General features: G+C 39.7%; 1 protein-coding gene across 4 annotated transcripts in view; it reads right to left on the bottom strand.

Annotated features, from left to right (window-relative positions):
* ADAMTS12 (ADAM metallopeptidase with thrombospondin type 1 motif 12) overlaps positions 1 to 26965 on the bottom strand; it is a 390453-nt gene that overhangs the window by 246103 nt on the left and 117385 nt on the right. For all 4 annotated transcript variants that reach the window (XM_029218869.1, XM_029218871.1, XM_029218872.1 and 1 more), the window contains exon 3: positions 710 to 860. In XM_029218869.1, the coding sequence (XP_029074702.1) occupies positions 710 to 860 (151 nt within the window). The remainder of the gene's footprint in view (positions 1 to 709; positions 861 to 26965) is intronic.

Consider the following 26965-nt stretch of genomic DNA (forward strand, 5'->3'; position numbering starts at 1 on the left):
TAATATTTTTTAAAAGTCCCAATTTCCAGTGGCCCTTTATGCATTACTATTATCTCCTACATATTAAAGAGAATATGGGCGTCGCAAGGGAATAACTTGGGTCAGTTTAGCTCTGAAAACTACCTGAAACTCTTTAGTACAAGGCAGAGAGGAGCAGTTCGGATCATTCCCGAGACACGGGGGCAGATAACATACTTTGTAGTGGACTACAAACAAAACGCAGCCAGAAGAACCTTAGCTGAATTCATCATTTGATAACGTCTTGGTATTTTCTCAGTTTCTCTTCACACATCATTATCAGCATCGTCAAATATTTAAATCTGCTTTCCATATGCAGATATGAAAAGCTGTCTAGTAATATTCCACGCTAATGTATTATAACATTGCTTGATACTGCAAAGCATCGTTTGTAATTTAAACTATTTTCCTCCAAGGGATTCAGAAGAAGCTTAAAAAAAAATTTACCATTATGAATACCATATAAATATCATCAACTAATGTGGCAAGGACGTAAGAGATCCCTTTTTCCTTTCCCGTTAAGAATACAGAGACTTGAGTACAGAGAAGTGAAGGGTACGAGGGTGCATATCTTCTGGCCACAGAATGGGGAAGAGATAACAGATTTGAAGAAGAGCAGGTCTCGTTGTAAAAAAAAAGCAATAATAGAACAGAACAAACTCCTCCATCCAGTGAGATTAAGTCACAGTACCCTTTAATCCGCAGGTTGGCTCCTTCATCTCTGGGACGCCCGGCCTCTGCCTCCTGTACATGACATGTGGGTGGTATACTCCCTCAGCCAGCAGACGATTTTTGACAGGCTCAATGAAAAAGTCTCCATGTGGCAGATGGAAAAATCCAGTCTGTAAATACATGCAGTACAAAGGTTTTATTTGAATCAATTCTTTACCGAGGCAAAGAAAATTAGTAAAGTGAAAATTATATAGATTATGATGAGCCCTGAAACTCATAAGACCGGTGCTTTCATCGTCTGCCATGGGATCTCACAGAAGAGCTACACGTAAATAATTCAGTGAAATGTCTTCATAGTCATAGTTATTAAATGTTTTGGGGTCATGATCCCTTTGAGACGCTAATGAAAAAAGTGTATATATACACACATATCCAAAGGTAGCATACAATTTTTCAGGTTCGTGGATTCCCTCCACCCCTATAACTCATTGCTGGATATCTATGAATCTTAAATTAGTGCTTCCCGGTTGCCCTGTTATGGAACTGGTACTTATAATCCATATTTCACTGACAACTTTTGGGAACGTTTACCTGTAAGTGAGCAGCGGTTTGACTTGAAGTGTGTAATGCCATTCTGCTCTCAAGGAAACAAAGAAATATAATACTAATTTCCTGATCTGAGCCTGAGTTTCCAAGAGTCTAAAGAGGGCACTCTCATTTCACAGATACAGGAATCAGCCATAAGTTGGAGAACGCTGGGCGATGAGTAACTCTTTTTGGAGGTCAGATCTAGAAGCGGTATAGCCAACAACTCTGTTTCCTCTTTGGGAAAATTTCCTAGTGTCCATTTAAGATGTTTAGAAATTGCTTTGCCAATGATCTCCTAGGATGGACTTAGCTCTCAGGATGTGAATTCTATATTGATGAAAAAGAGGGCTTGCCCTCGACGCCCCCCTTGCAGCTTCACCTTGAGGTGACCAAGAGCTCAGACTCTGGAATTAACCCGGGTTCACATCCCAGCTCCTCCACTTTTTAGTTCTGTGATTTGGGACAGATGTCTTGCTCAGGTTGAGCCTTCTCAATTGAAAAATGGGGATAACCAAGGGATGCTGTGAAGATTAAATGAGTTAATACATGTGAAGCTCCTAGAAAAGGGCGTGGCCCACAGTCTTATCTGTTATTAGACTCTTGCCAGATCTCAGATTTTACGTCTTTTCATTGTCTTAGGGTCTCTGGAGTCAATATAGCAGTTCAATGAATATTAAGTTTGCAAAAATAAACCTGGAAAGTTTGAGGTTAGGAAAAATATGAACGGGTCCCAAAGTTCAAGGTCCCTCACCACATGTCAGCAAGCTGGGGATGCTCTGCTACACAGACGAGTCTGAAGATGGGGTGAGCGGGGTCAGGAGGCAACAGGGGCTCTGTGAAGGGAGATGCTCTCTGTTGAACAGGCTTTGACTTGGGGGTCTTTCCAAAACGTTTGCTGCACTGTACCAGTAATACAACCAGATCTAAACATAAACCTCACAATTGGCTTCCTACTTTGATTACTGACCTTAAAGTATCTTTGATAACAGGGAGAACAGAAAAAAAGGAACACTTTACTGAAAGTCATACGAAGAGCTGTGTGACCTTGAATGGGTCACCCAACCTGTAAAATGTGGATAATGCCTACCACCTCATAGGGCTGTTAGGAGAAGCAAATGAGCTGAAGCTTATCAAAGTGCCATGCGAACTGCTTTACAAATGCAGGGTGGTATTATTTTAACTACCAACTCCAGAAGCGGTTATATCTGACTTCACATTTGCTGGCATTTCTTAGGAGACATGACATTTTTTTTCCTCAGCCTCTTTCTTTGAGGAAAAACCTCTGGAACAGGAAGCACTGACAAGGTCCAGACTACAATAAACTAGCTGGAAACAGACTTATGCAGGACTGAGATTGGGTTCTATTTCTACTCTGAGACAAAGACCAGGGACACAAAGAGATGGTGGGCCTATTGCTAATGAAGCTCATTTGTTCCATGGAAACAAAATAGTAAGGCAAGGACTCCTTGGGGACGGCTGGTGTGGGGTCCCTTTGTGCAACTGCCATCTAACTAATACTAAAGTCCTTGAAGAAAAAAAATAACATCAACAAGAAGGATATATTGGTATTTCTCCAGCCTCAAATTTTGGCCCCAGGTGGTACAGAAGAAACAGACGGGGCACCAGTTGAGAACATAATAACTATTTTATGGGCAATATGAATGCCAAACAAGCATTTTCTTAAAGGCTTCCTTCCATTTCCGTTGCTGCACAAGGCCAGCTTTGCCAGTGTGTACCTGGAAATCACCTGTACAGCCTAAATATTCCTCAGAAGCTGGATGGAGACTTAGGAGAACTGGGTGACCCACCAGCTGGAGGGGAAACAGAACATCTGCTCATATGCAAGTGGGGCTGTTGGCCCCAGCACCCCGTGTGTGTCACGGAGAAGGGAAGGGACAGGATAGGGGATGAAGGGACATCGCTGGTTCAGGGAGAGTGAGGCGGGAAGATTTCCCAGCTGAGCTGCGCACCTCCCCTCTTCCCCAACATATAAACACAGAGCTTTGTACACCTGATACCCAAATGGCCATGGGTCACTGGTCTCTTCTCATCTAACAGAGCCAGGTCATGCTCTGGTTAGAGCATACACTGGTTTTCTTTCCACCGGAAGGAAGGACTGGCTCCACTCTCTCCCTGAAGCTAACTGTCCAAGAGAACCACCTTCTTTCACTGCCAGCTCTGGATCTGGACCAAAGAAGCCGCTCTTCATTCCAGTCTTCTCGACAAACTGCTCACCTCTTATATCTTTGAAGGAGAATGAGAATAGACTTGAGGACAAGGTATCCAATTCACTGGGGGCTTGAACAGGTTCCCGGAAGAACCAGAGCGGGATGCGCCCCAGGCAGAAGCTCAAAGCGGACAAGTTTGCCCTTTTACCTCCGTCATCTCCTCTTCCTCCTGTCAGTATCCAGTATCCCAGCACACTGCTAACTGTCCTTTGGAAATAAACTCACCTCCTTATTTTAACTAAGTTATAAATATCTGTGAATGCTTCCTGAGGCTCTCTTCTAAGAATTGTTTTAAGTAAGCTGTATTGTGAAGCATTATAAACATACAGAAAGATATGCAAGTTATAATTGTAAAGTCCCATAAATCTTTCATAGAGGGCACACCTAAACGCAGAAACAGAACGTTCCCAGCAGCCAAGAAACTTCCTGTTTCTCTTCCCAGTCAATATCATCCCCAAGGGTAACCTTACTCTGATTTCTAACACTAATACATTTGTTTTAAACCTATCCTTAATTCTTTACAGGAAGCATTACTTGATATAAAAAAAAATAATGTCTTCTAGTTCGTTTCGAGTGTTAGGGACTGGCCAATGGAAGAAATTTAAGGAAGGGGGATTTCTCAAGGTCCATTAAGCCAGACTCTTCATACTGCTTCCTACCAGTCCCAACCAGTGGGGATGAGACAAAGGACTGAGCTACCTTAGCATGAGTCATTTGGCATTGAACCTCTACTGCTCTCTGCTAAGGAAGGAGGGGGAAGAAGCTTAAGAATCTTTACTACCAATTTATTTTTCCTAGTGGGAAACTGGTAGTGTCTTACAAGCAATTTGTGAATAGAATGTTCTAGAATTGCAAAGCCCAGAGACCTTGAAGAGTCACCTAACTTATGCTGTCATGCCTTCAGGTTTTACCACAGGTGAAAACGGCAGAGCAAAGAATAAAAACAATGGTATTGTAAAAGACATAGGGGGAATTTAGCAAATCCAGCACTCAGGGCCCTGTGTTGCACAACTCAAGGGGGTGCTCTTCACATAGAAAAAACTGTGAGTGGCGCCCCCTGGAGGTGTGCAGTGGAACATTGTCACTAAAACTCATCAAGCGGTCCTGGAAAGAAATTCCTTTTTCACTTGAAAATTTCAGAAGTTAACAAATCAATTTGTTTCTTCCCACGGTGATGAAGACATATGATGTCTCCATGTGATGATGAACATATTCTGAAATCAAGAACAGAAAAAAACTAATTTGGGATAAAGAGGTACCCAAGATACTCAATTAGAGCACATGGATCACTGGGAAAGACATCACCTGTCGCTCACTATACACACAGGAAAGAAGATAACATCAGACCCCCAAATCACCCTGACTGATTATCAATCTGCATCTATCACATGGCCAGCCCAGTGCTAAGAGCTCTCAGAGGGGCAGTGACCCCTGCCCTCGAGGTTTACAACCCAGCCAGGAAGACAAGACTGATATCCATAAAATAGCAGAAAGGAGAACAACAAAGCTCTAGAATGTATGTGTTTAAAAAGGTATAGTGCTCATATGTCCCAAGACACTAGCCCATGAGCTCTGATGCCACTGGGCCTAGAGGTCAGAACTTAAGTCCTGTATCACAGACCCTTCCCCACCTCACACAGCCTCTTTGCAGAAGGTGAGGGGAGGTACCTCCCTAGATGATACAGATTCCAGTGCTGTGTCCCAGGGGATACAAAGGCCATTGAGGGCAGATGCTTTTCGAGGGCACAGACAGAAGATTGAACTTCTATAGTCTCCAATACACCTGGTCCAATCCTAAAGCCATTACAGTCTTCCAGAGTTACTAACTTTTTTGTTGCTGGGTTGCAAGATGCAGAAAAACTTTCTATCATTTAATACGCAGCCAGGACCCTAAGTCAGAAGTCAAGGGATGACAGAAGCCTCGGCATACAGAGATGAGACCACTGGGAAGATTCCTCCAAGAATAACCCCCTCTCTGCTCTGATGCCAAGAGCTCCCTGACTGGCCCTCATGGAGCCAATGGGGAGTGTAACCTGGTAATGTCATCGATTCACAAAGATTTTGCATGTTAGTCTTGGCAGCCCTAGGTAAAGCTCAAGCCAGGAAGACATTCTCTGGTGCATCCACCTGGTCGCACATGTGCCAGGCAGGTTTTGCAACAATACAGATCTGGTCCCTACCTCCTAAAAGAGTGCTGTCAAATAGAACTTCCGGCAATGACAGAGATGTTCTATATCTGCACTGTCCAACTCAATAGCCACTAGCCACATGTGTCTATTGAGCACTTGATTTGTGGCTAATGTAACAGTGGAACTGAATTCTTAACTTCATTTAACTCTAATTATTATTATTATCTTTAAACAGCCCCAAGTGGTTAATGGCTACCATACTGAACTGCATATTTCTACAGAGTGGCTGACTAGTGAAAGAGAGGGATCCATATGTGTATGCATCCTACAGTGACGAGTACTGGAATCCAAGGAAAATTTGAAGACTTGTCTAAGAAGAAAAACAAACTGAAAAAATATGACATTTCACTATAATAGTTTGTTTTTTTGTGATCAAGCCAATCAGGAGCCAACTTGGAAACACCAAAGTAATGCACACAGCAGAGAATTGAAAGAAGCAACTAGGTATAAAAAATGTAACATTTACCAAAATTAAAATGAATCATGTTGAGTTCATTTTTGTGTATGGTGTTAGGGAGTGTTCTAATTTCATTCTTTTACATGTAGCTGTCCAGTTTTCCCAGCACCACTTATTGAAGAGACTGTCTTTTCTCCATTGTATATTCTTGCCCCTTTATCAAAGATAAGGTGACCATATGTGCGTGGGTTTATCTCTGGGCTTTCTATCCTGTTCCATTGACCTATATTTCTGTTTTTGTGCCAGTACCATACTGTCTTGATTACTGTAGCTTTTACTGAAGTCAGGGAGGCTGATTCCTCAGGGAGATCAGCTCAGTGCTTTGTGACCACCTAGAGGGGTGGGATAGGGAGGGTGGGAGGAAGACGCAAGAGGGAGGAGACATGGGGATATATGTATATGTATAGTTGATTCACTTTTTTATAAAGCAGAAACTAACACAACACTGTAAAGCAATTATACTCCAATAAAGATGTTAAAAAAAAAAAAAAAGTGAATCCTGGGGAAAAAATCTGGCAGAACAAGGGTTGTGTGAGGGAGCTGCCGTTGTCCTGAGGCCAGAATGGAAGGGGCATGGAGGTACCAGGAAAAGCCAGGGACTGGGGCTGTGATCACACAGAATCGAAAGACCAGTTCTACTTCTAGAAGGAGCTGTCCCTGTTAGAGCCCTAGAATATCAACCTACATGTCCTCATACCTCTCCAATGCTCTTCGGAGGAACCTACCCAAACCCTAATACACACAAGACCACATCCCACACGCTGGCTGGCAGTTCAGAGTCCAAGTAGTAGGAAACAAAAATCCCTGCACTAGAAAGTTGATAAAATGAGTTCAGGGCTTCCCTGGTGGCGCAGTGGTTGAGAGTCTGCCTGCCGATGCAGGCAACATGGGTTCGTGCCCCGGTCCGGGAAGATCCCACGTGCCGCAGAGCGGCTGGGCCCGTGAGCCATGGCCGCTGAGCCTGCGCGTCCGGAGCCTGTGCTCCGCAACGCGAGAGGCCACAACAGTGAGAGGCCCGCGTACCGCAAAAAAACCAAAAAAAGAAAATGGGGATTTTTGTTTGGAGCATCATAGGAAATGTACAAGGTAAACACTCCTTTATCTTTTTTACCTATGAAACCTTCAGTAAAACAAACACTGTTCTCTAATACTTTTTGTGTGTGTGTGACTAGAAATGCTGTATCCTCCCTCAAAGGTGGCACAGGGAGAAAAAGAGAATCACTGAAGCAATACATATGAGGAAGCTCTTTAAGTAGAGGGTAAAATCGTCTACTTGAGGCAAGTAGGAAAGGCATCTGGGAAACTGCTCTGAAGAATGGGAGAAGGCACCAACCTTTGACAGAGCCCAGCTGAAGCCTCAGCTGAGATCGTGAGCCACTGAAAAGCAAGTCAAAGGAGATGACAGGCGAGGCAAATGCAGAAGAGGCTGTGGTCAGAAAGGGGAATATTAAAGTTTAAGCATTCAGAGTTTGTAAGGCAAGCCTGGTGTGGTAGCATGAATATGGCCCCCAAAGATGTCCAATCCTAATCCCTGGAACCTGTGCATAGGTTGCTTTACACGGTAAAGGGGACTTTGCAGATGTAATTAAGTTAAGGATTTTGAGATGAGGAGATTGTTGACTCCGTGTAATCAGCAGAGTCCTCTAAGAGGGAGGCGAGAGGATCAGAATGAGTGGTAGGAGAGGTAATGACAGAGACAAGAGGCTGTAATGCGACAGGGAAGAGGCCACAAGCCAAGGAACACAGGCAGCCTCTCGAAACTGAAAAAGGTGAGAACACAGATTGCCCTGAAGCCTCCAGAAGAAATGTGACCCTAATGACACTCATGACACTCTGAATGACCTTCAGAACTGTAAGAGGATAAATCTGTGTTGTTTTAAGCCACTGCATTTGTAGTAATTTGTTACAGCAGCCTTAGGAAAGGCATACACCTGGTGAGTGGGCATAGGAATAGGTCACCAAAGGGAACCCAATCAAAGAATTCTAGGGAAGGGAAGTCAAGAAGGTGAAGGGTCCATGAGGTTAAGGTGTTCACCTTGACCCGCAGTTAAAAATACATTTCACATTGTGACCCCAGTATATAGCCAAAACATTTCAGGAGGCACTGTTTCCCTCTTTTGCTATGTAGAAGGCATTCTGATACATTCCATTCTGTGTTATTCAATTTAAATTATGGTTCTAACACACTAAGTTGATCTCACATTCATGTAATGGATTACGATCTGCAGATTCAAAAACACCAATACGGTGGGGAGAGCTTGGACTTTATTGCTAAATCTGGATCTGAGCTCTCATCCTGGTTCTATACTTTCTTCCTGTGTGACCTTGGTCAAGTAGTTGATTGATGAGTCTCCAGCTGTTCATATGAGAAATGGGGATTGCCCACTTACTAAAGCTGTTAAGAAGAATAAATGAACTGTTGTGAGGAAGCACCTATTACAATGGCTGACGTGTAGCATTCATTCAAAAATAGTGGCTTCTTATAAAATTAGAGAATCTTATCCTAAGGCTCTTCAAGGGTCAATTTTTCAGCAGATACTGGAATTGTTTCCTCACCTCCATTCATCCACATCATAAACGCTCTTCTAACGAGGAGAGATACTTCTCAAGGCATCTGCTATTCCTAAAATAATTATTAGAACTCTCTTCCCCTTATGGTGTTAAAAGTCTGTGTGAGTTATAGAACTCCCGCTCATCGTCTTAGCTCTGCCTTGTGGAGCTATACCAGATATGTCTAATATCTTTTATACATAATATCTACTTAAGTATATTGGATAACATTTACCATGTGCCACTAAGACTTCTCTTTTCAGCCTAAATATTTTCATTTCCTTCAATCATTTTTCGTTTCTTATTGTGCTAATCCTTTAGCAATCTGGTTAATCTCCCTGACTACAGCTTGTCAATATTTCTCTAAAAATGACACCAGAATTGGGCATTGAGAGCCTAGCACTCCAATGCCATCAACTTTGGAGAAAAGAAATAGTGGGAAAAGTATACATTTTTTCCCCCTTCACAATAATCAAATTCTTCAGGGAAGAAATTGGTAAGGCAAAAATTTGGTCTAATAAGGACTTACTTCTTTTACTAGGGCTTAACGAAATGATCTATTTTCTCCATGTTGTGACATGGAGTCCAGGAAATGGGCTTCAGAATTGGGGAAAATACATAGTGACAACACTGAAGACAGAATGTCTCAGTACTCCCTGAAGTTTAATGATTTTTTTCTTAAACAACACCCTGAATTGACCAGACATCTTCTTCATTAGAGTTCGATTTCCCTGTCATTCTGACCATTCTTTCAGCATCCAAGTGGAGATGGTCGGTAAACAGTTCGTGGCAGTGCTGCTTGGGATATGAACAGACCACACCAAAACTAGCCCTCTGCAAACCGTTCCAATCTCTCTGCAAAATGGGCTGGCAGTGTCTGGATGTTATTGCAGGGAAAAAGTTGGACTAAGAATACATGTGATTATTTTTTCTTTTCTCAACTTTTTATTTAGAAAAATTTCAGAAGTACAAAACCCCTCAAAGAACGGTATAATAAACATCCATATGTCCCCACTTGGATTAAAAAATATTAATATCCTGCCACTTCTGAAATATATATGCTGCACTATTTGAAGGTAACTTGCAGACACTGTGGCAATTCAGCCTTAAGTACTTTATCAAGCCTGTCCTAAGATGCGGGCACTCTCCTATATAACCACAGTTCCATTACCTCACCTAAGAATTAGTAATCATTCCACAACATAATCCTAATTTCATTCCATGTTCCAATTTCCCATATTGTCCCCCAAAACATCTTCTAGAGCTATTCATTGTTTCTTTCTTTCTTTGTTAGTAATCTAGAACTAATCAAGTTAATACAATGCAGTTTGGTTGTTTTATAATAAATTATTATTTTTTTAAACCTCTGGAACGTATCATTTTATTGGTATATGTTAGACACACTCTTGGATCAAGAGTTTTAGGTTGGACTTTTAAATTAAAATCCACTGAAACATAATTTTGCCAAAGTTTCTTAAATTCACAACTTACAATATACTGATAGTCTCCTATCTCACTAGGTGGCTGATGTTTCATAAAATCCCCTCCTCTGAGTTAGATTCATGCCTTCAACTTGTTTATATATTTTATATTATTATGCTCTTGGGCTATTCAGTAACCAGACATCTGTTCAGAAATCCCTCTAGAAAGTTTCCTACATTATTTATGTCACTGCTAAAGCTATTTCCCCTCCCTTAAAAAACAGCTGCTTTACATACAAAAGAAAAATCATTATTTAGCCAAAATGTTGATAAATGATTCTAGTTTCTTTTCTCTGACCCATCATTGCCTTTTATGCACTGATTGGCTTCCTAAGCCTCTTCTGCTCATATGTACCTCAAGCACATAGCTTAAAAAGTGGACTATTTCTTAAAAGCCTGTTATGAAAAACAATAATATTTTGTTCTACCTCTCCCAATCCCCAGAGGTAATGACTCTTGACTTTTTTACCTTACTCTTCTGCAAGTTATCTCTATATTTTCTCAATAACATGCCGTTTTTTTAAAAAAAATCAGTTTTAGACATTATCTGAAATACCGTCCCTGCTATAATAGATGAGGATTGGCATCCTTACACAATGACTCTGCCACTTTCCCAGTATCATTACTTTCGTCGAACCAATATAGGTGACTGTATTTACATTTCTGAAACAATGCAAAGGCAAACCTGAAACTCAGCCAGTAGATACTGACACAACTTACTGGCCAGTATCTACTCTAATAGGTTGGTCTCTAAGTCATACAGGGTACTAGTATTTCCTTTCTTGTATAGCATTTTGTTTTTCTTGGACTTTCTGCTTATCTTTCTTTTCTTATTGCATTGTCTTCCCTGTTGTTACAATCCATTCTTTTTACATCCTCAACATATCAGCACTGTTCTATGGAGTCCCTTTTTTTCTTGGAGACATCCCTGGAGCTCGCCGTCTCCCTGCTCCTGCCTAGCAGCTCACAGGCCAGCCCCAGGCTATCCTATCCAGGGACTTCCCTTGATGGCACCTCCAGGTTAGAGCTACTGATTTATAGCTCTCACATCTGTATGTTTGTTTGTTCCAGCACCCATTTTCAAAACTGAGAAGTTTTTCTGAATATCAGTCCTTTCTGGGTGGCCACTCCCTCCCTCCCCAAAAGGTTTAGGGTCATCTCTTTATCCATGCTCTTTGCCAAATTTCAAAATTATGTGCCTTTGAGTGAGTCTTCTCTCATCCATTGTTTTGGACACTCAATAGACCATCTCATTCTGGATACTGCATTTTTCAGTCCTTCAGTGATGAAAAAATACTCTTGGATGTTGGATCTTCTGGACTGCTCCTCCATTTTCCTTAATTTTTTCTCTCATCTTTTCCAAATCTTAGTCTTCTTTATCTACTTTTTGGAGATTCTCTTGGCTTTATCTTCCAACATTTCTATTGATTTCCTATAAATTTCATCAATCGTTTTTTCAGAGATCTCATTCTTGGCCTCTAGCTGTTCCTTTTTCACAGTATCCTCTTCTTGTTTTATGGACAAAATCTATTCTAGAATACTCCCAAGGACACTATTTACAGGTTTTTGAGGTTTGCCTATTTGTCTGATGCATTCCTTTCTGTTTCCTGCATTATCTTCAAAGTTAATTTTTCCTATTTACCTTGCTCTACTTCTTTCTTGTTGAAGTTTTCCTAAAATGTCTTGACATCCATCCATATATATGAGGGAGTGCTGAAAAGCTGGTGAAGTGCTCTGTGTACGTATGAAGGACTTTTGACTGTTCAAGTGGGAATCTGGTAGGTACCTAATATTTATGGCTGGAGGATTTCCTAAATGCCAGAATGTAACAGGCTTTTTTTGTGGACCACTTAATTCCTTCAGAGAAGAAAACTCTAGTCTATAGTTTAAGGGATAGACACCTGCCTGTAGTAATTCTGCCTGAAGTACTAGAAGGAGACAACCATTTTGTTTTCAGCCCCATGCCTCCATTCTCCCTGCCTGCCCTCCATCATATCCAGCACTTCTAAGTCCCAAAATGCTCTGTGGTTCCTGGGTCAAATCAACTTCCTTCTTGTCTACATCCCACCAGTATGCACACTCTGGGGTCAGGCTCACTTGGCCATGAAACATTGCTTATTACTTGTCCCACTTTCCACCCTCTAGAATTCTGTCTAAATCTCATGTCCTAAGAAAGCTCCTCTCTTATTCTCTGTTATTATTAGGAAGGAGAGGAAACCTACTGTGCCATCTGTCATCTTTGACAACTTTTTGATGGTTCCAGGAACATTAAAATTAATTAGATTAATAAGATATACTTTTTAAAAATTTATTTATCTTATTTATTTATTTTTGGCTGCACTGGGTCTTCGTTGCTGCGCATGGGCTTTCTTAAGTTGCAGCGAGCGGGGGCTACTCTTCATTGCAGTGTGCAGCCTTCTCATTGCAGTGGCTTCTCTTGTTGTGGGGCACGGTCTCTAGCCACATGGGCTTCAGTAGTTGTGGCACACAGGCTCAGTAGTTGAGGCTCGCGGGCTCCAGAGCACAGGATTAGTAGTTGTGGCGCGTGGGTTTAGTTGCTCCACAGCATGTGGGATCTTCCCGGACCACGGCTCAAACCTGTGTCCCCTGCATTGGCAGACAGACTCTTAAGCACTGTGCCACCAGGGAAGTCCCTGATAAGACATACTTTTAACAGATTTAAATAAACAATGAGTTAAACCTTCACACCAACATCAAAGAGATTAAAACATGAAATTCATCCTTTTTTTAAACTCAGAAAAATAAGTCTACTTTTGTTTTAATTCACCATTTAAATGTGTTTATACCCAAAATAATTCATAACATAGAAATGATAACTGGCATAAAATATTAAAAAATCCCTACCAATAATTATACACTAAAATAACATAGAATTCTTGTCAAAATCTATAGAGCACAAACAATTTACTCAATTCTGGAAAGCATGTGGTGAGTTCTACAGAACTTTCTGAGGTACCTGAATGACAGCTGAAGTTTATCCACCACTTGTGACCTTTGCAGTGACCTTAACCTTGATGAGAGTGATGTTCTTGGAGATGAACTGGCCTTATGCAAATGTCAACCTGTCTGACACTTAATTCATGACCTCCCAAATTACTAATGAACAGTAATTATTAAGCAAAGCACAACAGTATAATCAAGAATTTCTGATCACAGCATTAACACCAAGAAAAGGGTTATTCTCTCTTTTATACTTTTTCTATAATTCCTAAATTTGCTACATTTGATATATATAATATATATGTATATATGTATGTGTTGTATGTATGTATGTTTATATATAAAACACACATATACATATATACATTTGATATATATTTCTCTTATACACAAAACAATTATTCTGAAAAATTTACCAGTGGCTATCTCTATGTGACATGCTTATTTTATAAAATTAAAAATACAAACTTCTTCCCCTGTAAAGAAGAATTATAGGAAGTGTGGGTGAATATTCTTCATTCCAGGAAGTGGCACTTAACTCCCCCTACCCTAACCCTGCCTTTAGTGTAGCCTGTGTTTGGTGACTTGGTTTCATATAGTGGCATACTGAAAGGGAAGAAAAAAAAGTAACTTTCCAATGGAGAATCACAGCCAATGCCACTCCAGCCAGGCAATCAGGGATAGCATCATCAGTGATAAGTTACACTGACAGCATATGACCTTGATATGAGGTCACGAGAAGGGCACTTTCTCTCTGTTGTGGTCTTCCCCCAAATCCATAACTCCAGTCTAACCATGAGAAAAACATTAGACAAACCCAACTTTAGGGATATTCTACAGAATACCCCTCCAATCGTCAAGGTCATCAAAACCAGGTTAAGCCTAGGAAACTGTCAGAGCCCAGAGGAGACTAAGGAGATATGATGACTAAAATGTAGTGTGGGGTCCCAGATGGGATCTTGGAACAGAAGACTGATGTTAGGAAAAACTAGCGAGCCCTACATAAAGTGTGTAGTTAACAGTAATGTACCAATGCTGCTTCCTTAATTATGACAGATGCGCCATAATATGGTCAGATGTTAACAATATGGGAGACTGGGGGCCAGGTATACAAGAACTACAGGTACTATCTTGGCAACTTATCTATAAATCTAAAACTGCTCTAAAATAAAAAGTATCCTTTTAAAAATTACAAACAGGGCTTCCCTGGTGGCGCAGTGGTTGAGAGTCCGCCTGCCGATGCAGGGGACACAGGTTCGTGCCCCGGTCCAGGAAGATCCCACATGCCACGGAGTGGCTGGGCCCGGGAGCCATGGCCGCTGAGCCTGCGCATCCGGAGCCTGTGCTCCGCAGCGGGAGAGGCCACAACAGTGAGAGGCCTGTGTACCACTAAATAAATAAATAAATAGATAGATAGATAGATAGATAGATAAAACAACTGTGTTAAAATTGATGGAAGGTGAATCCTAATAGAAATCTGGGGAGAGAAATTAGAATTTTTTTCCATCATAAAATTGTGCAATTCTTCTGTCAATATGACCCCTCCTATCACAGTCAGACAGATACTCTCACACTTCAGAGGAAGAGAGGGAGGACAACCTCTGCCATTTGGGACAATATGGATTGAGAGCCTCGGAAATGCACATTTTTGACCCCAAACTCCACTTGTAAAATTATTTCCTAAATAACTGGTTCCAATAAGGAAAACAGTTGGTGCACAAAGATATCCATCACTGCTTTATTTGTAATGGTGAATAACAGGACACAACCTAAATGACCAGCAACAGAGAGCTGGGAAATAAATTGTATAGCATCTATATAAGGGGACATTATGTAGCAAGTAAAAAATGTGTTAGGTTTTTAATGATATAGAAAAATGTTCATTATATGACATTAAATGAAAGAATACAAAATTGTACATTAAGCATGCTTTCAACTATGTAGAATTATAGAGAAAATATAGGAAAGAAATATATCTTTTAACGTCAATCACAGTCATTCCTGACTGGTTAGATAATGTTTATTTTCTCTTTTATATTTTTGCTGAAAACTCTGAATTTGCCACATTGGATATATATCTCTTTTATGGTAAAATAAAGTGATCTTCAAAACATTTGCTAGTGCTTTTCTTTGTGCGATTTGATTACACATAAATTTTGTTTTCCTCTTTGTGCCTTTCTGAATTTTTCTAATCTCCATTTTGGCACATGATATTTTAAAAACCAGAGAGTATGTATCAAATGTTTCATTATACTCTGTAAATGCAATGGTTTGAATGGTAACACACATTATAGCTAGGCAAAGACTTTTAAGGATACTGAGTGCTATACACAGAGTATGATGTTAGGGGATATTTAATTAGGAAGCATGATTTTAAAGTGCTTTTAAAATACATTCTGTTCCTGATATCAGTCACCAGTCTGTCCAATTACATTGCTAATTACAGGTCCACAGGTGAAGCAGCTGAGAACAGGGAAGAGGGAGTGGGACTGGAGAATGTACAGGGGGAGGAAGACAGAGAGAAGAGGGAAAAGACAAATACAACAGAAAAGAAAAAAGGAGGGCTTCTCTGGTGGCGCAGTGGTTGAGAGTCCGCCTGCCGATGCAGGGGACACGGGTTCGTGCCCTGGTCTGGGAGGATCCCACGTGCCGCGGAGCGGCTGGGCCCATGAGCCATGGCCGCTGAGCCTGTGCGTCCGGAGCCTGTGCTCCGCAACGGGAGAGGCCACAACAGTGAAAGGCCCGCGTACTGCAAAAAAGAAAAAAGGAATTACAGAAAAAGAGGTAAAGGGAAGAGTGGGAAGGATGGAAAGAAGGCAAGAAAGAAAGAGCAAAACATGCACTGCTCTCAAATCTAGGAAGTTGGAAATTACATGAAATAAACTCACTAAAAGGCAATAATAATACAGGGTTAGAGATGTTCTTAATCAGTCGATAAACCAACAGGGTTATATCAGGAACGAATTTTGTTTAAAAATGTTTCATAGCCGTGAGGAAAATGTCCTGGGGAAGAGACCATTCACGCCTGCGCTAGTCAATATACAAGAGCTCTGTGTGTAAGGAGACATACAGGTGGTCCCCATGTTGTCCTCGGAGTGGGTTGTCCTGCCCATCAGTGGTGCTCCAGGACTCTCCCACTTCTACTTCCTTTCTCAATTTCACTTGTTTACTGCACAGAGCACGAGGGAGAAGTGTAGTGTAGAGATTTGCTGAAAAGCAAATCTCTAAAGTCAGAGGGGTGATTTTGAAGACAACTGCTAACCACAGGGAAATAATAATACCACTAAGCTTCTGGAGGCTTTGGGTGATCAAAATCACTATTTCAAAAGTCCTTCTAAATCATAGGAAAGGGAAATTCTTATTACCTAAGTATTTTCTGAGTGTCTGACTTGCCAAGATATTAGCTTTCTATCCTCTGTAAATGATGCAGGAGAATTGTACTTTGCCTGCTTTATAATTTTCGGTACATTGAAAATGCAAAATGCAGTTATTGGACAGAATACATTCACATTTGTTTTATAGGGTTTATGGTTTAATATTATTATTCCAACTAATTTAAAAGCATGTTAATGTTTGTGCTTTTCACTTTATAGCATATTGTGGGTTTTAGCTATAATTTATTTGGTTTAAATATTCCTCACGGGAAAATAGAATCCCACATATTACCATGTTCAGGAACATTTAGTGGCACGATAAGAAACTACCCAAGTTGTTATACAATAAAATGCACATTGTTAAAAGGAGACAACTAGAAAACAAAACAATATATGTGTGGTAGGCAAAATAATGCCCCCTACTGAAGACGACCACATCCTAATTCCCAGAAACTGTGAATATGTTGATTACATAGAAAAGGGGAATTAAGATTGCAGATGGAATTAAGGTTGCCAATCAACTGACCTTGAGTGTGGAAAATTAGCCTGGATTATCCAGGTGGACCTCATGTAATCCAAAGGATTATTTTTAAGTGGAAGAGGGAGGTAGAACTAGAGAGATGGCAGTGTGAAAAAGACTCGGCCCAGTATTGCTGGCTTTGATGATAGAGAAATGGAACCATAAACCATGAATTCAAGTGACCTGTAGAAGCTGGAAAAAGCAAGCGACTAGTTTACCCTCAAGTCTCCAGAAGGAATGCAGCCCTGGTGAAGCCTTGCTTTTGGCTCACAGAGACCCATTTCCAACTACTGACCTCCAGAACTGTAAGGTAAGGAATCTATGTTGCTTTAGACAACACAGCCTGTGATAATTTGCTAAAGCAGCAAACAGGAAACAAATACAACATTTGTTTGTATTACGTACATCAAGTGCAAAAGGACAGGCTGCCAGCTGGAATTGGCTTGCCAGCTCCATATAAAGGAAGATTACCTAAACTTCGATGGAAAATAGTACCTAACCCTGGGATTGATGGAAAGGGCTAACTTTGCTCCCTGGAAATTTTAGTTACTTGGTCCAGACTAAAGTGTTTGAAAGAACTTAAAATGAGGTCATTGTATTCACCTTAAATCAATTACACTGATGTGAGTTCATCTCAGCCCTCCAAGTTTTTGCCAAATCAGCACAATGAAAATGCCAAGGTTGTTAAGGTTGAAAACACAATTTCTACTAGGAAGAAAAATTAGAAAACAGCATTAAGATATTTAGTTGTCTTTCTAGAAATCTTAACATGATTTGGGACTCTGAGGTGGAATGCAAGGGGTGAAAAGAAAGGACTTAAAGAATGCTGGTCTAGCAATTAGGAGATGCAATCGTACCCTGGTATGTGACCTTATGCAGTCATGGAATCTCTCGGATCTCAAGTTTTGCAAATGAAAAATGAAAATTATAATACCTGCCCTGCCTTCTTCCCATGGGTATAGTGAAAAGCAAACAAAACTATATATGAAGCTGCAAGTAATACATATATATAACCGTCTATTAGTCTCAGTTTAATAATCACAATCATTTATTTTGTGCAAGATAAATTATGATTTTCTGCAAATCACAATTATGCTTTAGTAATAGTTTTCTTTCAAATAAACCCATGCCTGGAGATGGTGGGTGGTTGCTCTTTTTATAATGTGACAGTCCATCTGACAAAGTCTCATCTATGGAAAGCATGAGCTCATGGTTTTAAACATGTCTTCATTCCAAAGGCTCCAAAAAGACCTTCCCAGAACAATCTGTTAAACCCCAAGGGCCTTAAGGAGGAAATGGCCCTTATATGCTGGGTCCTGGTTGTTTCCAATTATGAACTGAGTATAGGAAAATGTGAAATCTGTGGGGAGCAAGAGAGCCCATTCAGATCAAGTTTTAACATTCCTGCAGCCCACTGGGAAATTGTGGGCACATCGCTGGATCCCTTCTCACTGCTTTGTTTTAATTTGTAACTTGTACATTGTTTGGGAGAAGGAGAAGTTTTCAACTGCCTGTGATTCAGCTTCTCCCAGGACATATTTGGAACTCTGAATAAGTCCAGCTTTCACTGACCTACGTCCACAGCTTTTCTGGGGTTGTGCGGCAATGTAAAGTGTTTCTCAAACCTGTCTGAAATATACATTCAAAACAATTCAGGGGTCTAAGCAGACAGTCGGCTGTGAATCAGACCCAGGCAGGATGACTGAGATAATGTTATTTCATGGTCCTTGCTGTGCCTTCATCCCCCTCCCCCAGACATATGTGTGCTTATGATGTCATCTTCTAGAAAGTCCTTCCCTGACCATGCAAACAAAAACGTAGACAGCCCCCACCCTAGCACTCCCTACCTGCCCCACCTCCTTTATTTTTCTTCGAAGCACTTATTACATACTATACATAGGCATGTATATTTACCACTTTAATCTTGTCTCATGTCACTCTCCGTGCTAGACTTCAGTCCCATGATGGAAGGAGTTTTTAGCTATTTTGTTCAACCCTGTATCTCCGTTGCTTGGAATACAACCCAACACATGGTAGGTGTTCAACATATATCTGTTCAGGGATGAATGTTGACTAACTGATGCCTAAAATCCATAATTAGATCTTTATTCCTTTGGCTTAAGGTAAATAAGGAATCTGTTTCCTGAAAAATAATTAAAATGACTTTGGAAGCAGTACCTTAGTAAGTTTTTTAATCGGTATGAAGGAGTGGGTCTCAGTCCTTTTCTTGGAACAGATGTTGATAAATCAGAGGCAAACTAAGTCAGAGCCTCATTGAACAGAGAGGCATTCACCAAGACATTAATTGTACAATTCTAATGATATTCTTCCTCTTTCTTATTTTCTTGTATATTCTAAACCTCCTTAAGTGATTAGTTTTTATTATTAAAATTTTTAACTAAAAAAGAAATATCCAAAATAGTTACAAAAGAGGCTTCTAGTTTCTGGTTCTGCATGTAAGGAGCTTGAAAGCCACCCCATCCTAACAACACTTAAAAAGCTGAACAGACTGAAAAATCAACAACTCTTCTTGGATCCGTAAGAGAAGGGAGGACACAGAGCAAATCACTGCCCCCAAGACTGAAGGGACAGATGGCAAGTACAGGAAGTAGTGGCTTACCAGAGCAGAGGCTCACAAGTGGAAAACACCATGGGAACCAGTGCCGAGATAGAAAAACCTGAACTGTAATTGATGAATTGCTGGAAGCTTAGTGTGGACAACTCTGAGAGTTAACTCCAGGGGGACCCAATTACAAAGGGTCTCTACAATACTGTGAGACTTACATCCAGGAGCTCAACCAAATTCCCACAGTAAATACCAGAGAAAAATCCTATCGTGCTTCCATCAGGAGGAGGGCAAAAGGAATCATTTTAAAATGTGCCACTCTGTTCTTAACAAGACCTGCCCTCAGGGGAACAGTAGACCAGTGCCTAACCTGCCAGGTATAATCAGAGCCTAACTGACCTTGGGGAAGGGAAATACCCAACTCTAAACAGCTCTAGCCTTCTACATAGCAGAAAGGAAATATTCAACTCCAGCCCACTCTAGTTATTCTGTCCCACCTAAGGGGGGAGAAAAAAACTGAAAAACACTTGTTAAGCTCACAATCCAGAAGCACAGGCTCACTTAAACACTGAGACACCTACGTATTAGACTGCAAAACACTTCCCCTTCTCCTACACCTCACCACCATATTACTAGAGGCCTATTTCCTGCAGTTCCTTTTACCCCATACATAATGTTCACCTATCAAGAAAAAATTACCCCCCCAAACATAACTACATGAGGAGATAGATATGTTAATTTGACTATTGTAATCATTTCGCTATGTATATGGAAACTTCATGTTGTACACCTTAAACATATACAATTTTGTTTTAATTACAAGGCATACCAAAAGGCAAAAAACACCATTTAAAGAGACAAAGCAAGCATCAGAACCAGACATGGCAGAGATGTTGGAATTATCAGACCAGGAATTTTAAACAGCCATAATTAATATGCTAAGTGCTCTAATAGGTCATGAAGACAGCATACAAGAACAGATGGGCAATGTAAGCAGAGAGATGGAAATTTGAAGAAAGAACAAAAAATTGCTAAAGATAAAAAACACTAACAGAAATGGAAAATGACTTTGATGGGCTTATTAGTAGATTGGACACATGGCTGAGGAAAGAATCTTGAGCTTGAGGATATATCAATAGAAACCTGTAAAACTGAAAATCAAAGAGAACAAAGACTGAAAAAAAAAACAAAAAACCCAGAATATCCAAGGACTGTTGGGACAAATACAAAAGGTGTAACATCCACATAATGGGAATGCCAGGAGAAAAAAAAAGAGACAGAAAAAATGTTTGAAGAAATAATGACAGATAATTTCCCCTAAGTAATATCAGACACCAAACCACAGATCCAGGAAGCTCAGAGAACAGCATGCAGGATAAATGCAAAAAAACAAAAACTACACCTTGGCATATCAAAAAACACTTGATAAAGACTATCTACAAAAAACCTACAGCTAACATCATACTTACTGGTGAGAAATTTAAAGCTTTCCCACTGAGATTAGGTATAAGGCAAGTATGTCCTCTCTCACCACCCCTTTTTGACATTCTACTGGAAGGTCTAGCTAATGCAAAAAGACCCCCCCAAAAAAAGGAAATTAAAAGTACACAGATTAAGAAGGAGGAAATAAAACTGTCTTTATTTGCAAATGAAATAATCATCTATGTAAAGAATCAAAAACAAAATTCCTGGAACTAATAAGTGATCATAGCAATGCTGTGGGAAACACTTTACAAAAGTCAATAATTTTCTCATATACCAGCAATGAACAACTGGAATTTGAAATTAAAACACAGTACCATTTACATTAGCACCCCCAAAATGAAATACTTAGGTATAAATCTAATAAAATATACACAATACCTATATGAAGAAAACTACAAAACCTTGATGAACAAAATCCAGGAAGAAATAAATGGAAAGATATTCCATGTTCATGGATAGGAAGACTCAACATTGTCAAGATACCTGTTCTTCCCACCTTGACCTATAGATTCAATGCAATCCCAGTCAAGCTTCCAGCAAGTCATATTTGTGTATATCAACAAACTGATTCTAAAGTTTATACAGAGAGGCAAAAGGCCCAGAATAGCCAACACAATATTGAAGGAGAAGAAAAAAGTTAGAGGACTGACACTACCCAACTGCAGTAATCAAGATAGTGTAGTGCTGCAAAAGAACAGACAAATAGATTAATGGAACAGAACAGAGAACCCAGAAAAAGACCCACATAAATATAGTCAACCAATATTTAACAAAGAAGCAAAGATAATCTTTTCAATAAATGGTGTGCTGGACACAGACCTCACACCCTTCACAAATACTGACTCAAAATAGATCATGGACATAAATGTAAAATGCATAACTATAAAACTCTTAGAAAATAACAACGGAGAAAACTTAGACTACCTTGGGTATGGTGATGACTTTTTAGATACAATACAAAGGCGTGATCCAAGAAATAATTGATAAGCTGGTCTTTTTGGAAAACTTCTGCTTTCCAAAAAAAAGTCAAGAAAATGAGAAAACAAACTATGGACTAGGAGAAAATATTGCAAAAGACATGTCTGATAAAGGACTGTCATAAAAAAATATACAAAGAACTCTTAAAACTCAACAACAACAACAAAAATCTGATTAGAAAATGGGCCAAAGACCTTAACAGACACATCACCAAAGAAGATATACAGATGTCAAATAAGCATATGAAAAGATGTTTCCCATCATACATCATTACAGACATGCAAATTAAAACAACGATATACCACTACACACCTATTAGAATGGCCAAAATCTGGAACACTGACATCAAATGCTGATGAGAACGTGGAGCAACAGAAACTCTTTCATTCACAGCTGGTGGGAATGCAAAATGGTACAGTCACTTTGGAAGACAGTTTGATGGTATCTTATAATACTTAGACATACTTTTACCATACAATCCAGCAACCACACTCCTTGTTTTTTACCCAAAGGAGTTGTAATGTTATGTCCACACAAAAACCTGCAATTGGATATTTATAGCAGCTCTATTCATAATAGCCAAAACTTGGAAGCAGTCAAGATGTACTTCAGTAGGTGAATGGATAAACAAACTGTGCTCCATCCAGACAATGGAATATTATTTGGCATGGAAAAGAAATGAGCTATGAAGCCATGAAAAGACACGGAGTAAACTTAAATGCATATTTCTAAGTGACAAAAACAATCAGAAAAGGCTACATACTGTATGATTCCAACTATACGACATTCTGAAAAAGGCAAAACTATGGAGACAGTAATAAACTCAGTGGTTTCCAGAGACTGGGGGCGGGGGAGGAGGTGTTGAATAAGTGGAACACAGAGGATTTTTAGGGCAGTGAAAATACTCTGTATGATAACATAATAATGGATACATGTACATGTCATTATACATTTGTCCAAATCCATGGAGTGTACAAAACCAATAATGAACCCTAAAGTAAAACTATGGTCATTATGATGTGTCAATATAGGTTCTTCAGTTGTAACAAGTATATCACTCTGGTGGGGGAGGCCATGCATGTGGTGGCGGGCACGCGGGTATAAAGGAAATCTCTGGGCCTTTCTCTTAATTCTGTTGTGAACCTAGTGCTGCTCTTTAAAAAAATGAAAGTGCATTAAAAAAGTACAGAGTTTAATAGGTATAAAGTTTCAGTTTTGCAAGATGAAAAGCGTTCTGTGGATGGACGCATTCTATTCACAATATGAATGTACTTAATGCCACAAAACTGCACATGTAAAAATGGTTAAGACAGCAAATTTTATATTATGTGTATTTTACCACAATATAAAAAAACTGCAAAAAAAGAGAAAAGAAATATCCATTGTCCTTAAAATAACACTGTCAAATAAAATTGTGTTGCAGAATAGATAGGCTGTGCTGTCCCTTTCAATAAGTAAATTCTGTCTGGTTTTAATTTTAGACTCTCAGCAGCCAGCTCCTTGCACAAGAGCTACCATAATCCATCTAGACCAGAGATGGCAAAAGCCTGGTCCACACACTGCCACCTGCCTCACCTACGTGGCCCTGTACTGTGTTCACAGCAGTCACTGCTGTTCATTCGTGGCACACTGTCCACACCTTCTACTCACCTTATAGACCCTCTCAACAGTGGTTCAGGCATCCTCTATCAATTAATCAAATTTGACAACGTGAGATGAAACTTACTTACCATTGTGATCTAGACATAACTCCTCCTAAGGTGTCCTATTACTCATTTGGAAAACATATGGGAGGTCAGGAGATTTTTGAGCAAAAATAATGGCAGAATTTAAAAAAAATACTCTAGGAAAAGAGATGGAGAGAGTTCCCATATGTGCCTACATGCATACGTAATAAAGTGTATGCATGTGAATGAAAAATGAGATCCTCTCTCTCCAGCGTTCTTGAAAAGGAGCCACTAGGCTGTGTTTCAGCCTTTTGCATAATGACAGTTCTGTCTTAAAGGCAGGTCTGCACGACTCTTAAGAAAATGAGTTAGCACTGGATATGATTCCACTGGATTTGATTTATTTTGAGCAGACTCTTTGAAGGGCATTAAGGTAAGCCCCACCACATGTGATGTATATATGAATAAGGCTTGTAATTTTGCCTTCTAGGTACAGACATGAATAACTAATTCAAAGTGGGTAGTGAGAAGGAACAGATCCCACGCTGTGGAGGTTCTAATGAGAAAGCAATTGATTCCATCTGGGAAGGTTTCATAAGGGAGGTGTCTGCAATCTGGGCCTTGGAGAATGAGTAGTACTTTAGAATAGAATCTTTTAGGCAGCTGAAAAGACTGCACAAAGCTCAGAGATGGAAGGTAGAAGGCATAGCCGAGATTCCAGAACATAGAAGCTGCTCTTGATTGAATCTCCTGCTCCAATTCGTCTTTGCCTTGAGAACAGCTTTTGCTACTTATCTTTTTGTTCAGTGACATTTCAGGCTCTAAAGCTTGTCCCTTTTTGAATTTAGGCTCAACACAGTAAGTCTTTGGCCAACTTTCCAATAATTAGTCTACTCAACGCTAAGAAAGGTCACGATCTCGACACTTGGGTGGAAGCCTGGTAGAGAGCAGGCAGAGGAGTTTTCAGAACCATGCTCCCTAGAGTTTTCAATCTTCTCACTTAGGGAGTTTAAAGTGAGAACTGGCTGCTGATGGGTGAACTATGGCCTTTATAAAATGAAAGCCTGCTGCCAAACAGTTTATGGCCTGGCGTGTGCTCTAGATGTACATGTGTGTCATCTACCGAGCCTTCTTCATGGCTTGTCAGAGCTCCACCACTGTGGCCATCAGGATGATAACTAGGGTCTAGTTTTCTACGTGAATTAGTCATTAGACTCAGAATTACCTGCCTCCTAGTAGTAGAATGGACCTAAGTATATGCATAAAACTGGTAAGAAAAGAGACCAAAAATGCCAGTTTTCTTTGTCTACCTTACACCTTGTATCCTGGTTAACCCCAAGCAGGTGTTGATGATGGTGAGTGCTTTCTTTCCAGAAGCTAACACAGCACCATACACACTGAGCTACTGAAGAAAATAGCTTTTTTTTTAGGATGCTGGTGATGATTTTTTTGCAGATGCACAGATAACCTTCAATCCTTTCTGTTGATAGGGAAAAATAGGGTTGAGTTGGCCCTTAACATTGTTAAGAAGTGGCTGACCATCAAGCATTGCCCTAGGAAAGCAGCTGGTTGGGCTTCCTCTGAATCCACTGTATTGGACTTTTGTTTAACTTCACACTAACCTGCTCTGAGATCATCACTTTCATCTACCCAATCTAGAAGCATTTATCAGGTGTTTCCTGAGCACCAGCTTCTCCTTCAGAGCCCTGAGAATATAACACTGAACAAACTAGACATTCCTGGCCTTGTGAAGTTCACAGTCTACTGAAGAACACTAGAATTAAATAAGTAATTTTAATATATATATTGTAATAAAAGGACCGATAAGGAACATGTAGGATTCTGTAAGAGCACATGAGGGCTTCCAGGAAACTGACACTTACGCTTAATTTGGCACCAACTAGCATGTTTTGCTTGTATGTGGGTGAACTATGCTGTTTTTTTCTAAGCGTGGCTGTACTTAATGGTATGAAAAATTACCCCAAACTTGGAAAGAATGCAAAAGGAAGAAGCATGTCCCTCTGATTTCACACTGGCACATTGTCAAACAGGCCCACTAAAAGGTTGTCTAATTCTCTAGAGGAATGTGCTCTTACTTGAGTTACTTTTTACCTATGATAAGAGTCCAGACTCTGTGAAGTTAGAATTGTAGAAGATTGAAAAGTTGAAATGACTTTTGTCCAATGGAAATGGCTACCTGTCCAGTAGAGAAGAGAACCCTGAAGATTAATTTGTATTGCCTTATATAATATTAGACCATTTTGTATCTGGCTTGACATTCTTATCCCAGCATTCTCTTTACATTCTTATCCCAGAATTCTCTCATCATTAACTCTTACTTATGTTCTTCTTTTACCAGCTTTATTATGCTGCTGGTTCCCTCTTTAATGAATTAATTAAATTTTTAATTAAATTAAAGTAATTAAAGATATAAATAAATATATATGAAAATCATGTTTTCAACTTTTTGAAAATGACCCTATGACAGTGAAAATCACCTAGGGGAGGGAAGGCAAAGTTATAGGACACAAGATCAATATAGAAAAATTAATTGTATTGCTACCATTTTTAACAAGTATTTCTATACTAGAAACAATCCAAAAATGAAACTAACAATTCTATTCACAGTATCAAAAATAATTGAAAAATTACACATCAATTTTTAAACAGATGTGCAAGAATTATACCCTGAAACCTATAAAACAGCACTACATCACTGAGATGAATTAAAAATTTCTAAATAGTTGGAAACTGTATAATGTTTAAGGATTGAAGACACAATTTTGGGAAATTCTCCCCAAACAAATCTATAGATTCAACACAATCCCTATCAGAATTTCAAGTGGCTTTTTTTGGGGGGTGGGGAGAGCTTATTGAGATTATCCTAAAATTTATACTGAAATGAAAAATACCTAGAACAGCCAAAATAACTTTTATGAAAAAGAACAAAGTTGGAAATTCACTACCTAATTTCAAAACTTACTATAAAGCAACAGTAACCGAGACAGTGTGTGGTGTAAGGAAAAATACCCAGATCAATGGAAGAGAACAGAGAGCTAAGAAATCAACCCTCACTCTTAGGTCAATTAATTTTTAATGAAATTGCCAAGGCAATTTAATGGGGACAGGATAGGAAAAATGGGAAAGGAAATGGGGCTGAGACAATTGGATATCCACATGGAAAAGAATGAAGGTGGACATCTACCTCACACCGTATATCAAACTAAATTC

Source organism: Monodon monoceros, unplaced genomic scaffold (assembly GCF_005190385.1).
Source record: "Monodon monoceros isolate NGI ecotype Baffin Bay Population unplaced genomic scaffold, NGI_Narwhal_1 Super_Scaffold_12, whole genome shotgun sequence".
NCBI lineage: Eukaryota > Metazoa > Chordata > Mammalia > Artiodactyla > Monodontidae > Monodon > Monodon monoceros.